This window comes from Polyodon spathula, chromosome 23 (genome assembly GCF_017654505.1).
Source record: "Polyodon spathula isolate WHYD16114869_AA chromosome 23, ASM1765450v1, whole genome shotgun sequence".
Classification (NCBI taxonomy): domain Eukaryota; kingdom Metazoa; phylum Chordata; class Actinopteri; order Acipenseriformes; family Polyodontidae; genus Polyodon; species Polyodon spathula.
The window spans coordinates 5,549,219-5,563,070 of record NC_054556.1 but is presented as its reverse complement, the minus strand read 5'-3'; the positions used below and the strand labels follow the sequence as shown (position 1 = coordinate 5,563,070).

At 35.6% G+C, this 13,852-nt stretch overlaps 2 protein-coding genes across 2 annotated transcripts in view; both read left to right on the top strand.

Annotated features, from left to right (window-relative positions):
• Positions 1-2,570, top strand: part of LOC121298390 (protein CFAP20DC-like) — a 55,644-nt gene extending 53,074 nt beyond the window's left edge. The window contains 1 exon segment of the mRNA XM_041225501.1: positions 2,390-2,570. Coding sequence (XP_041081435.1) covers positions 2,390-2,570 — 181 coding nt within the window.
• Positions 2,571-6,593: 4,023 nt separating this feature from the next.
• Positions 6,594-10,250, top strand: LOC121298321 (sortilin-like). Its single transcript, XM_041225381.1, has 4 exons — positions 6,594-6,951; positions 8,192-8,292; positions 8,734-8,845; positions 9,779-10,250. The coding sequence occupies exons 1-4, from the start codon at positions 6,751-6,753 to the stop codon at positions 9,791-9,793; spliced, it is 429 nt and encodes a 142-aa protein (XP_041081315.1). The 5' UTR covers positions 6,594-6,750; the 3' UTR covers positions 9,794-10,250.
• Positions 10,251-13,852: the final 3,602 nt, after the last annotated feature.

The following is a 13,852-nucleotide window of genomic DNA, read 5'->3' as shown; positions in this document are numbered from 1 at the left end:
AGAGTATAAACACCATGATTCATCATAGTGATCAATATAGATGATCCTTCTATACAGATGTTGACTAATATTAGTTTAAGTATTACTGTTATTTTCTATGTTACAATTATATCCAGATGGGGTAGGAAGTTGTGGAGGAAGGTTGGAAGCTGGGCTGGTTTAATTGTGTGACTGTCTGTAAAAGGACTGCCTCGGGAGCAAGAGTACAGATCAGAATCCTTACAAAAGCAGCCGTGCTAGATGAAAAGCAACTGAAGCAAGTTTCTGTTGTAGCAAACCTTCACCTCAGGAGATCTCACAAGTCTATATGTGGTGAGAGCAATCACCTCAAAGATAGGACAGAGCTGTAAAAAAAAAAAAAAAACCTGTACAACGTGACCTTGAAAAACCCAACTCACACCCAGCATGTCAAGGACAGTTAGCGTCAAAAGTTGTGTTTAGTTGACCATTTCCTGCATTCAGAGTATACTGATCATCGTGCTTGGCCCAGCTAACCTGAAAGGAGACCTGGCCCATAATTCAATAATGGGATGGGGCTGTAGCACCAAGTAGAGAGAAAAATATAACGTTTATCATGGCTGGATTGGTCTCCTTTATTCAAAGATGTGAGGATGAATTGGAGTCAAAAGGGGTGTGTGATTTTGTCTAATGAATTATAATCTATATGTTTTAGACAAACACATGCATTCTTTCAAATATTTTAATGTTTCAACAAGATGGTACATGTTATTGTAATGACTTATTATAGAAAACATTAGGATTTTCTTGAAAAGACAGTTGTGTAGCAGTGGCGTTTTCAGTTGTAGGAAAATATTAAAGTCAAGATAATGCCATTATTGTTATTATTATTATTATTATTATTATTATTATTATTATTATTATTATTATTATTATTATTATTATTATTATTATTATTATTATTATTTTTATATATAATTTAATTTCCAAGCAATCCATACGTCATAGCTGTAGTTACTGATATTTTTCAAGCTTTGCAATTTTTTTTAACTATCATCCAGAACTCTGCAATACTCCATGATAAGATGTAAGAACGACGGTCAACATGTTTGTCAGACATATTACACTATTTTCACTTTATGCAAAATGTGCTTCCCAATCTGTGAGCAGAATAAACATACACTATCATCGCTAAATAGGAAAATCTTCTCATTTGCTGACAATACTCCTCTGGCAGAATACATGTGGCATTGGCTCCACAGGAGTACAACACCGCATTTGTTGTATAGCTCTGCAGTCTTTAAAAACTGCAACATTATTATGTTGAAAACGATGGCTTAACCATCTATTGCCCGGGTTTTAATCAAATAAGCTAACTGATGCTGTATTTTTTTCACAAGACTATTCACTCATTGACTGCTTACAAACTTAAAAAAAATAATATGAATTGAAAAAAATAATTATCAAATCAAATTTTTTATATATAGATAGAACAAAAAAATTAAAAAATTAAATGTAAAATTCCCTAATTTTTAGAGACGTGAAATTTGCTGTAGACCTGACTAATGTACACAGCCCACTACAAGCAGACGTGCTGAGGGAAACTGTTCATAACTAACCGTGGCCAAGTTTTAATACGCAGAAAGTACCAAAACAGCAGGAATCAGCATATGGCATTTTATATATATATATATAAAACGTCACAAGCTGACAAGTCACAAGCTCACTTGACCTTTCATCAAAGACTTTAGTGCCAAAATGAAAAGTGCCAGATCCAAATGCCTCATAACAGAAGCCAAATCAACATATTGCAAGTGAAATATGTCTTCAGTTATTTGTATAACAAACACTAACATAAAAAAATCGGTCCAATGCTTATTTCAAACGGAACAATTTATATCCAGGTCACACTTACCCAACCTACTTTGCAGTGGGTAAACATTCACGTAATGTTGTTTTGAAAACTTACGCAAATGTAATGCAATCTTTCTTTCAAAAGCCATCTCTGCTTTCAGCTAGGAGTGATTTGTGAAACGTCAAGTCGAATAACCAACTGAAATCTTACTTGAAGACTTGAGAAGCAAATATCTAAAATGGCATCAGATATGTGTTGAGATTATGGTATAGGGTTCCGTGAAGAAAATAATGTAATTTTCTGAAAATACTGATACTGTCAAACAATAGCACATATTCAGACCAAAAATGAGACTATTACACTAACAGTGAATGTAAAAAAGCAATAATACAAAATAAGTCCTCTGAAGAGGATGAGATTAAAAAATGGAGACCATAAGCAGTTCCATCTCTCTAGTGTGTAAAGTTGAAAAACAGGCTTTGGGCATTTTTATTTTATAGATGGAAGATAAATTCTTTACGATGCCTGCTGTTTTACTGTTTATCCTCGATAACAAATCTGTTTTATATTTTGCAGGGACTGGTTGAATGTTTTTAGTCCTCCAATTATTCCACCAAGCCAACAAATGGGAGAGGGCAACGTCCACCAACACAAGAAAGGGCTTTCAACAGGTATGTTCGTTTATTTTCACAACCACAGCCCTTCCAAAATGTTTGCAAACCTTTTAATTGGTTCAGCTCCAGCTGCAACAGCTTGAGCTTGTCTGGGAATGCAGGGAACAAGTTTCTTTACAAGATTAAACAATGCCTTATTGTGTCTGTAAAACATGCCAAAACAGGCGGCTGGGTTATTTTTTTATTTAAAAATGAAATAAATTTAGACAACAAATACCCTTTTCTTATCATATTGTAGTTCCATTTAGAACTTCACAAATGTATCACTGAGTAGGTTGAAAAAAATAATATTTATCACAACAGCACGATGAACTAGCCCCTGCACACTGTATTAGATTAGGAAAGTAAAAGTGGCATGCATTTGTTTAGTTCCATCTTAGATAACATGGTGTGAATATAAAACACTGTATTGCAATTTCCCTTATCAGTAAAAATGAATTTCAAGAGAGTTAAGCCGTCATGTTGTGGAAAGTCCTGCAGGTCTCCTGAAATGCTAGATACTGGTCCATAGAAGCATTAGATTTATCAACATTTGTCAATGTAGTCAATGAGTTTTAATGAAGTTAAATCTAGTGTATTTTACAAACAATGATTTTCCAGTGGGGGACAATTAATGTTGTGCTGTTTTTTTAACTGAAACCATTCATTATCTTTACTACCTTAAATATACACAGATTGTACGCTTGTAACAGTTCTTAGTATGTTAAGACCTCCAGCAAACTATAATACAGAACATTACATAAAAAGTCATATTTTGGTCAATACTGTTACTTGTAACTGAAATATTCATATAGATGAGCTGTTTTAAGGTACAATATTCATTCATTCATTCAGGTGTCACTGCTAAAAACTTGTATTACCATCACAACAACCTGCATTCATAGTATGTGTTATATAGAAAGTTTCTCGCAATGTTATGTTCTAATTGGAAGCGGTTGCTAAATCAACTGTTGTTTGTCCAAAAAGTTACAGTTTACAGCTGACTGGTTCCATCAAAATATAACAGAATGGAACACAGTGAGGATACATGCCCTAACATTCCAGGTACATTCCAAATAGAAATATTGAAGCATTCCAATGGAATGACAACCGCCTCTTGAAGATGCTATTTTCTATTGGCTGGTGTTGCACTGGCCAGTTAGGAACTTCATTACGATGCATTTAGGTCAGGACTTTGACTAAGCCTTCTAAAATGTGGTATTTCTTCTTCTGCAGCCATTCTTTTGTAGATCTGCTTGTATGTTTAGGATCATTGTCTTACTGCATGACCCACTTTCGGTTCAGCTTCAGCTCACGGACGGATGGCCTGACTCCCCTCTAGAATCTTCTGACAGAATGCAGAATTCATCATTGTGTCAATGATGGCTAGCATTCCAGGTCCTGAGGCAGCAAAGCAGCCCCAAACCATCACACTCCCACCACCATGCTTGACGGTTGGGATGAGGTTCTTCTGTTCGAATGCAGTGTTTGGTTTTCGCCAAACAACGTTTCTCATGAGGCCAAAAAGTTCTACCTTTGACTCATCTGTCCAGAGAACATTGTTCCAGTAGTCTTGTGGATCATCTATGTGCTCTTTGACAAACAAGACGGGCAGCAATGTTCTTTTTAGAAAGCAGAAGTTTCCTCCTGGCTATCCTTCCATGAACACCATTCTTGTTCAGTCTTTTTCTGATAGTTGAGTCATGAACACTCACATTAGCCAAGGCAAGAGTGGCCTGCAGATCCTTGGATGTTACTCTGGGGTTCTTTGTCACTTCCTTGATGATTTTCCAGTTTGTTCTTGGAAAGATTTTGGTAGAGTGATTGTGGTCTTGAACTTTCTCCATTTGTAGACTGATAGTGGATTGGTGGAGCCCCAAATCCTTAGAAATGGTTTTTTGTAACCCTTTCTAGACTGACGAGCATCAATAACTGTTTTTCTGAGGTCCTCAGAGATTTCTTTTGATCGTGGCATGACGTGTTTCCACACACCTGTATGGTGAAGACCAAACTCACAAAGCTTCTGATCTTCATATAGGGTGGGGCCTCCCAAACTCACCCCTGAAGATCTACCTAATTATTTGAACACCTGATTCTAATTATGCCCTTACTTGAGCTGATACAACCAGGGGTTCACTTACTTTTTTCACATACCCTGAATCTTAATTATTCATTCTTTGTCTAATACATAATTTTGTTTCATAAGACATGGAATTGGTTAATATAAACCCTGTTGGATATTTAAGAAAAAACTGGTTTTGATTCAAGAAGGCCAGCACAGTAAAACTATGGAATTTCCATAATTATCATTGGGGTTCACAAACTTTTTCTCAGCACTGTAAATGGCTTTTTTACAAATGTAATTACCAATCAGTTTGAGTACTGAGTACAATGTCAGGCACTTTTCCAAAAACATGGAATGCAAAGATGCAAGGTTGTATCGTCATGATAAATGTAATTCAAGACAAAAACTTTTTTTTTTTCATTTTAGTGGAAAAAGTAATTTGGAACTCTAATAATAAAACTATTTCAGAAATCTTTAACCAGCCTTCTAATATTTCTAATTCATTTGATATATGTAAAGTGTTTAAATCCAACACAAAATAAATAGATCTATGGCTGCATTATTTTATTAATGTTTTTCAAAACAAGTTTTCCCTTCCCCAAGGGATATGGTGTACAGTTTGTTTTATGCTTTTGCATTTTAGTATAGTTTGTAGAATTGTTTCAACTGCAGTTCAACATTAGGTAGATAGACACCTTCTGTCCCATCCCAAAAAGGTCATCATAATTGCATTTCAAGTTACACAAACAACTCATTAACTCCATTATCTCTAGCATAAGCCTCAGAGGAAAAACAATGGTGCCCGCTTGACAGAACTCTAAGATGCATATTTATGAAGCCCTGTTTGTTGCATGAAGACTGCAAATGATCAGCCACACACAGCAACAAATCAGCTCTTTAATATACCAATGAAAATAGTACTCCTTGTTAGGATACAGCATCATATAAATATATATATATATATATATATATATATATATATATATATATATATATATATAGATATATAATATATATATATATATACGAGGTTTAAGCAAAGACCTTTTTATACACACACATACACTCACACACATATATTATATATACAGCATCCCGACAGGGAATTGCCAGCAGGGGACATAAGTACAAACTGAATATAACAGCTCCTGTTTGAACTGTAAGATTACAAGAAAAATGCCCACTTGAGCATTGGAGTTGACATAATACAATTCAGGTTCAAAGTCCATTTTATAATATAGTGGCACACAATATGTTTTAGTCGTGTGTGCTGTTCCTTATTCATATTTAACTATACTCTGTGTTCTGGGGTTAATGTAGCCAATAAAGCCTATTGAACATAGAAGTTTAAGAGCATATAAGCTTTTAAGTTTATACTTCAGTTTTAACCTGATTACTTTATTAAATAACCTTTAAATCTTATCTCTGACATTATTTAAAATACAGTCAAAATGAGTAAATAAAATTTAAAAAAACATGTGAAGTGTGTAAATAAAAAGGATATACTGTAAATTGATAAACAAGTATAACCCCCACATTAAATATGTGTGTACTGAGCTATGGTTATTCATATTTTTTGTTTGGTTTTAGCAGTTTGGTTAAACATAAATAAGTAAATAAAATGTAACAGGTCCAGGTTTTTTTATTTATTTATTTTCTTAAATTAAACAAGAGCACTTCCATTTGTTGGTAACCCTTTTACTAACTCACCTGTTCCAGTTTATTCCAGAACTACAGTGACCCCTGCTGTACCTGAGGAGCATTGTCTTGGAGTTTCAGACGTTCAAACTTCTAATGGTAATACTTATGACTACTGAATATATATATATATATATATATATATCTATATATATATAATATATATATATATATATATATATATATTTTTTGTAATTATTACATGTGCGTCCGTCATTAATCATAGATTATTATTATTATTATTATTATTATTATTATTATTATTATTATGACTTCATATAGTAGAAATGTTGTTATGGCACCCTCTCGACTAGACTTATTCTGATCTGGGGGGGTTGATATAAGTCTAGTGTCTATGTATGTTTATATAAAATGTACTTTAAATAATAAATAAATAAATAAATAAATGTAACTTACGTAAGTAAAGTTAAAGAACCCAGGGCGGCCCATACTGCCCAATCACAAACAGACACAGGTGAGTCCGCTGTTGCTAGGTAAACTAGGAAGTAGACCCGTTAAACATGGCGGTGTTTTTGCGTCTCAGGGGGATGTCTTTTCTTGATCTGCTGTCCGTTTTTTGTTTATTAACATCATTTATCAGCGCCGGAGGTAATATACAAATAAACAATATGCATAAGACTGAACACTCAGGAGCAAAGGTTTTACTTAGTGTGGGAGACGTGACTGCCGACGAAGAAAAACCCTCGAAAGCTGATGCACAGGTGAATGAATACCACCTGATCAAATAGCGGATACAGCACTCAGTAACACGGGTGCACCACTTATAACTGACTCGAAGGGACAATGGAAACCCCTACTTTATAAACGAAGTAAACACAATTCCAAATGCTGTAAGTTATGTAACTGCCCCTGTGGGCAGCACAGTGTAATATGTAGTACCATTTTACGATCTTATATTTTCTGTAAATATAATTAAAATTGTATACCTTTAAACGGTACAACGGCTGTGCCAACAAAAACATAATACAAGTAAACAGCACCTGTTTGCTCTGCCTGACGTCACATGCCATCGTGACTCATTTACTGCCCCACTTATTTGCGCAGCATATGTACCTGTGGAACAGGAAAGCTGTACGTATTAAACGGTATTGTAAACGAGTCCGTTTTAACCAATGTAATTCCTCATTAAAACCCCATGTTATTTGGCAGAGGGACATGCCTCCTCAATACTGTACGTTGTAAATGAACTCCGTTCAAAAGAGGATCCGTCATAACTTGTGGAGTGCACCTTTTCATGTGTTATATTAGACTAACTCTGCAAAACCTGATTAATTAATTGCATAACTCAAGATACACATTTATAGTTGCCATACAAAACCAACAACCACAGTTACTTAAGTTTCATGAAAATATTCTTTTTTCCAATATAGCTTAGTAAAAAATAAGTAAAATGTGACTTAGGGGTGCTAAAACTGTTCACAGTTAGTTTACTAACATTATGACCTTGTGTTGTTCAGAACCAAGGCACATGTAGGTCACCAGGACTTATATTTTGATAACCTTGAGAGCTGACCTTACCAAGTTTCCTCATAACTGGATGTGCCAATCTAAAAATAAATGCTAGAGTTGTAAGAGAAACATACAGATAAGCAGACACCTGTATCCCTGTAGCTAGAGGTGCGAATCCTCCAGGAGGAAAGAGTCTTTCTGAGAGTGGTCTCACAGGCACTGTTCAGCATCCACTAGGAAAATATTTAGAGCCTGCTTCTGTGGCCTCTGGTAAAGCTCTACAGGAGTGGTATCCATTGCCTGGTAAAATATGTTACAGCAGCATTTAACAGATGCACAGTCTCTTGTTATGATAATGGTCTGCTAAAGCAATCCAAATGTAAATACATAGAATGTGGTTGCACAGTTCATTCCACACCTGCCATCAGCTGGTCTTTTGATGGTTACAAAATTACATCAAGTTAAAGTTCATTATCACTGTATTTCTTTCAGGGCCGGCTACACCCGGGACTCATTGTTGCTGTGGTGATCGTTGCCTTCATTGCAGTCTTAGCTGCTTCTCTTATTATTAGAAAATATTGCTTTCCTCAGAGGTAAGAAATCCAAACGCTTACCAGCTGTGTCCTTTATGTCCATCTGGTAAAGTATGTTCATTTTTCCAGAATTAGATGTTTTTTGGCAGGTTTCACAGACCTCAATTAGCACTAATCTTTCCAAACTTTGCCTCAGGTAAGTTAGACCAGGATTAGTGCTAATCAGGGTGTGTGAAATCAACCAATAGTGTTGCATTTTTCAAGTTTTGTTACGTTGATTTGCTACTGGAAACTTTACAGGTCTGCACTGTTTTAGTGTCCCTTTAAAAGGATTATGCAGCGCCGGGGGTGATGGGTCACTTCTGCTTATAACCAATGGGATTTACATAATTAGTCTTGAATCTGGAGTTTAGGCTCATGTGTTTTCACCTGCAGAGGTTAAATCCAATTTGAGCTGTTTGATTTGAACAGTTAATGCTATGCTGTGTTCTGTGTTTTTAGCAATGTAACATACAGGTACTCAGTCCTCAGGGAAAATGAGGAGCAGAGTATTGCAGATGAATTAGACAACAACGCTGCAAGCAGGAGGCTTTATAATGATGACTCTGATGAGGTGAGACACGATCTGCTTCACTCATTAATTCATTTAGCCAAAGTCACTTAAAATGGAAATTTCTCAAGTGCATCACAATTAGTCATTTGCTGGTATATTGAGATTCCAGCATAGCATAGGATTAGAAAGGTCTCTGTTTAGCAATTAAATTGTAAATTTAGAACAGCTGCTGCAAGATCTGCGTATTTTATACCAAACAGATGCAAAATAAATGTTTTACTCCATTGCTTCAGCTCCCGTTACTTGGGCATTTCTTATTGTATAAGGTAATCTTTGGCAGTTTGGTTGAGATAACTGTAAAGTGATGCTTATATGCCCTGCGGTTCAAACTCTGTGAAATAGTGTATCGTATACTACAAGCATTTGAGCAGCATTCTTCCCCAGCTTAGCTGTACAGAATTAGAGCTTATCAGACATAAAATGAAATAGTAGATCGTCAAGACCTACATCCACTGAATACACAAACGTTCGACATGCATGAATATGGACAGATGCCTCCATATACCCCTGTATTCTTATATTATCAATTACGTGTACTATATAATTTCCTTACCGAGTTTCATGACAATTGTATTAGCGGTTCAAGTGAAGCACACAGTAGAGCAGACGGTCAGACAGACCGATAGCCTTTACAGATTGGGATACCCACAATATAAGAAGATCTTTCCCATGTGTAAACACAATTGGACAAGCCGTTCTCTAGATCTATCCAAAACTCTAAAGAGTAACAGACGTGGAGACATTGTCTACAGGGATGCACATCTTAGATTGAAAATTTTAAGTGCATTAACTAACCTATTCAACTCTAAAGTCAATAAACAATTGAATTCCTGTTCAAGTAAACCACACTTTCGTAACGTAGCACAGAACGGAGGATTATTTCACTCATTCAACACAAATCATTCGACATCTTGATTCTTTCTTTTCTTTCAGGGTATGTTGGAATGAAATGTCTCGTTCTGTAAACACCACAGCAACACCAAAGAGAAACTCTCTGTTTCTTGTACAATTCTATTGTCAGTGAGCAAGGCTGTTATTTATTATTCTCTCCTCTTAACTGCTCTTTATAAACTTGCTTTCCAATTATATTTGTTTATGTACAAAAGGGATTATGATGGATAAATCTGCAAGTGCACGTACAGCACAAGGATGAAGGTTAGCTACTGCAAAAGCTGATGCCCTGATAACTGCTGTTCTGATATGAAAACATTTGTCTTGAGTAAAAAAAAAAATGTATTTGATTATTATTGTAAATATATATTTGATTATCTTATACATAAACAAATTAGGTCTACAATGTGTAGTACTATACTAAATGTCCTTGTACATGCACTTATCCACACTTAAGTCGTGTGTGTGTGTGTATCTATGTGTGTATATATATATATATATATATATATATATATATATATATATATATATATATATATATATATATATATATATATATATATGATATGACTGTAATAGTGTTCTTAGTTTCAGTCAATATTTTTGTCTGTGTTGTACCGGCAAGTTTACCTGTATTGGGGGGGGGGGTTATATAAACGCAGTAATACAGTAAAGCGTTTGTTTTTATCTCTGTTCTCTTATTTATGAAACAAAATCAGCTGAAAATCAAAATCATACCTTGAATTGGTATGATCCAAGCTTGAATTTTAAATAAATTCCTTTGAAATACCATTCTGAGCTGTGAGCATTATTTCTTACTTTGTGCCTCGTCTATATAGGCTACAGTCAGCTGCATTGAATACTCTGCTGGGTGAGGTCAATGGGCCAGTTTGCTGCACCATTGACATTCATGTATTGTATCAGAAGAATCAATAAAATTGTGTTATTCCCATTTTTGTTTCCTGACTGAAAAGGTAATAAAATCACCATTTCAATCTTTGTGAACCTTTTTTGTTACATTAAATTGGTTTACAGGCCACACCTACATAGCCAATTACCTTGTTAAGATGTAAATGTTTGGTTTGTTTTTAAATAATAAATCATAATGTATGGGGCACAACATATTAGTCATTGATGATTTCCATTACGAGAGTAGATGTTAAAACTTCTTGCCAAGATAAGCACCAACTATGATGTAGCTTTACAGTAAACTAATGTGATCCATCTGTGTTTCCATCCATTTACGTTTCCTTCCATTGGATGATGTAGATATCCTTCTGCTTGGTGTTGATGGCTAAAGTGTAATGCTGGCTCCAGGAATCATCTTATTCTGCCTCCCTGGTGCATCAGCACACAAAGGCTGCGATGCTGGCTCCAGGGATCAACCACAGTGCGGTCGCCCCTGCGCCTTAGCATGACAACCGTGTGGATTGAGCCGAGTAGGGTACATCTTTGGGGTTTTCAAGTGGGCAGGTATACAACCAAACAAGTAGAGTAGTTACTGAAATGCACTATTGCAAAGTTATCTCAAGTTTATTATTGTAGTACTGTACCAATTTCTAAAACAGCATGGCATGTTTAAAAAGAGAGGGTTGCATTTGCTTTCATAGTGGTTTTTAAATGACAGATTTTACATGTGATTGCAATCATCACGTCATCTCACGGTATATAATTAAACTAGTATAAATATTAGGTCAACAGTAAACTGAATGATGCAAACAGGAATTCTGTTTACTCACCAAATGTTTAATCAACGACCCATCTCTTAAAAAGTTTACCACTTAGTTCCATGTTAAAGCACAACCAAGTAAGGTTTTTACGCAGATTTCTGACATACTGCAAGATTGAAAACTGCAAGAATGCAGTGGATTGTGGTTCCAGCATAATACAGCTAGAATGTTCTACATATTGAAAATACAATGTCTGTAAAAACTTTTGATGTAAGACTTATCAGCTTCACAATTTAGCCCAAATGTTTGTCTCAACGAGAAATAAGCAGACGTCTTACTTTGTTCCATATTAGGTATAATATGCATTACATTTGGTAGACCGAAAGGCTTACACTACATTTTGCAGATAATTTGTAACCTTTGAAATGTACAGTACCTAATTGCACAGTGACTGGTAAATATTACACGAAGAGTCAACACCGCAGGTCATGTTAAATGTTCTGGGAGACGTTTGTGGCTGTCTATAATAGGGCCTGCTGAACGTATTAAATACATTTTGTGTAACTGAAGTCATCAGTTTCACTAAGCTTCTGCTCCAGGAGTATATTGCACCACAAAACTAACCAGAAACACCTTAAGCACAAATGGAAGGCCATATGTTTTGCTTTGAGAATTTCAGCAGTTTCAGATCAAATGTATTGACTAACAGGCTGTAACCTAATCCTCTTGAATTCTGGACAATTTACATTGTCTTGTCAAACAAGTAATACAGGCTGGTTAGTACAACAGTACCATTCGTCTTCACCTGCAAGAACGACACCTGTCTCTCGTCGTCAGGTAAATCGAATGCAATACTTAAAAACTTTACACTGGCTATTTGTGTTAAGCACAAAAAAAGTAAGTATCACTTTAATATTCAGTCATTACGTTTGTAGGATTTCAGCCTACGGTGAAGACTAGTAATGTTATAGTATGCAATTTCCTTATGGGGCTGTGTATTTTAACTGTAATCTAATTCCATTGAACCGAGTGCTGTAAAAACATCTCTGCCAGGGATACTTGTACCTTTCTTTGATTTTTATTAGTTTTTTTTTTTTCTGTAAAATACATTTGCTTCCCTGCCTACATCTCATCTAATGCACTTAAAACATCTGTCTCATTGTACCAATGATATGCTAATCTACTGTATACTGAACATTGATCCTGGTGTTTGCTTAATTTCCTGGTTGAGCTGAAATAATGTATTACTCATGGTTGTTTTTGCGTTACACAGCAGCTATATTATTCAAGGAGGGTGAAAACGCTGAAAACAGGAAGGAAAGAAACTCCCTTTAGAGTGGAATGAGCTCACACTAGGGTTGAGACTCTTCTGAACTACTGTGCTGAAAATAGTCCCCTTCTATCTTCTAACAGCCTGAACAGTGAAACAGTCCTGCTGCTGCTCTGCATCGCTGGAATGAGGGCATTAGGTATCAGTAGATACTTGTCTTTTCTGTGTTTCCTATGCTTTGTTTCTTCATGTGCTTACATTCCTAAATGAAGGTGTTTGTGGTTCAAGAAAAAAGTTTGGTCGATTTAAGACTAGTGCCTTTTGCCTAGCATTTTTTATGTTTTTTTCTAATTAATTTTCTAGTTCATTGCAATTGATCAAATGGCCAGTCCCTGCGTTAATAAACAAACACAAAATAAACCAAAAAGGGTTTTCATATTGTTAATATATGCCATGTGTTGAATTCCCAGCGGTTGCTCATGTTGCTGTGATATTAGGCACACTCATTCAGGTTTGGCTTGCTGTGAATATGGTTTTAAAACCTCGATGGAGAGACGTTTTAGGTAAGTACTTTGGAAAAATAATGATAGTAATGGTTGTTAGAGTACAGCAGCGCTCTCCAGCCCTGGTCCCAGAAAGCCCCAATCCTGCAGGTTTTCTAGGTGTCTTTACATCATCAGTGGCTAAAGATCTGATTAATTAAGCCAATAATTGGTTCAATTAAGTAAGTAACTGAGAGCTCAGTTGAAAGGAAAACGAGAAGGCCCTGTAGCTCCCCAGGACAAGGGAGGGAGACCCCTGGTGCACAGTATACATGGAGTGGAATCATTCTGCCATTCACTGTCCATAGTAAGGTACAGCAGAAGACCTTAAAGAAAAGACAAAAACAGATTTTTTGGAAGATTGTACATTCTAAATGGACAAGGATTTTTGGATTTTGTTAATCTAATTTCATGTTGTGTTCTGTATTTCTTGCAGGACGTAATTTAAATGCACTCCATGATAAGATTCCATATCAAAAGATGAATAATACATCTGCACATTTTGAATTGAGAACTTGTTTATCTGTCACATTGAAGTACTTCATGAGAAACTTTTCCCTTTAGACCAAAGCTGTCTAGATTAAATAATTAATTAATAATTTGCACATAACTGGATTTTAATAAAGCAGAAGGA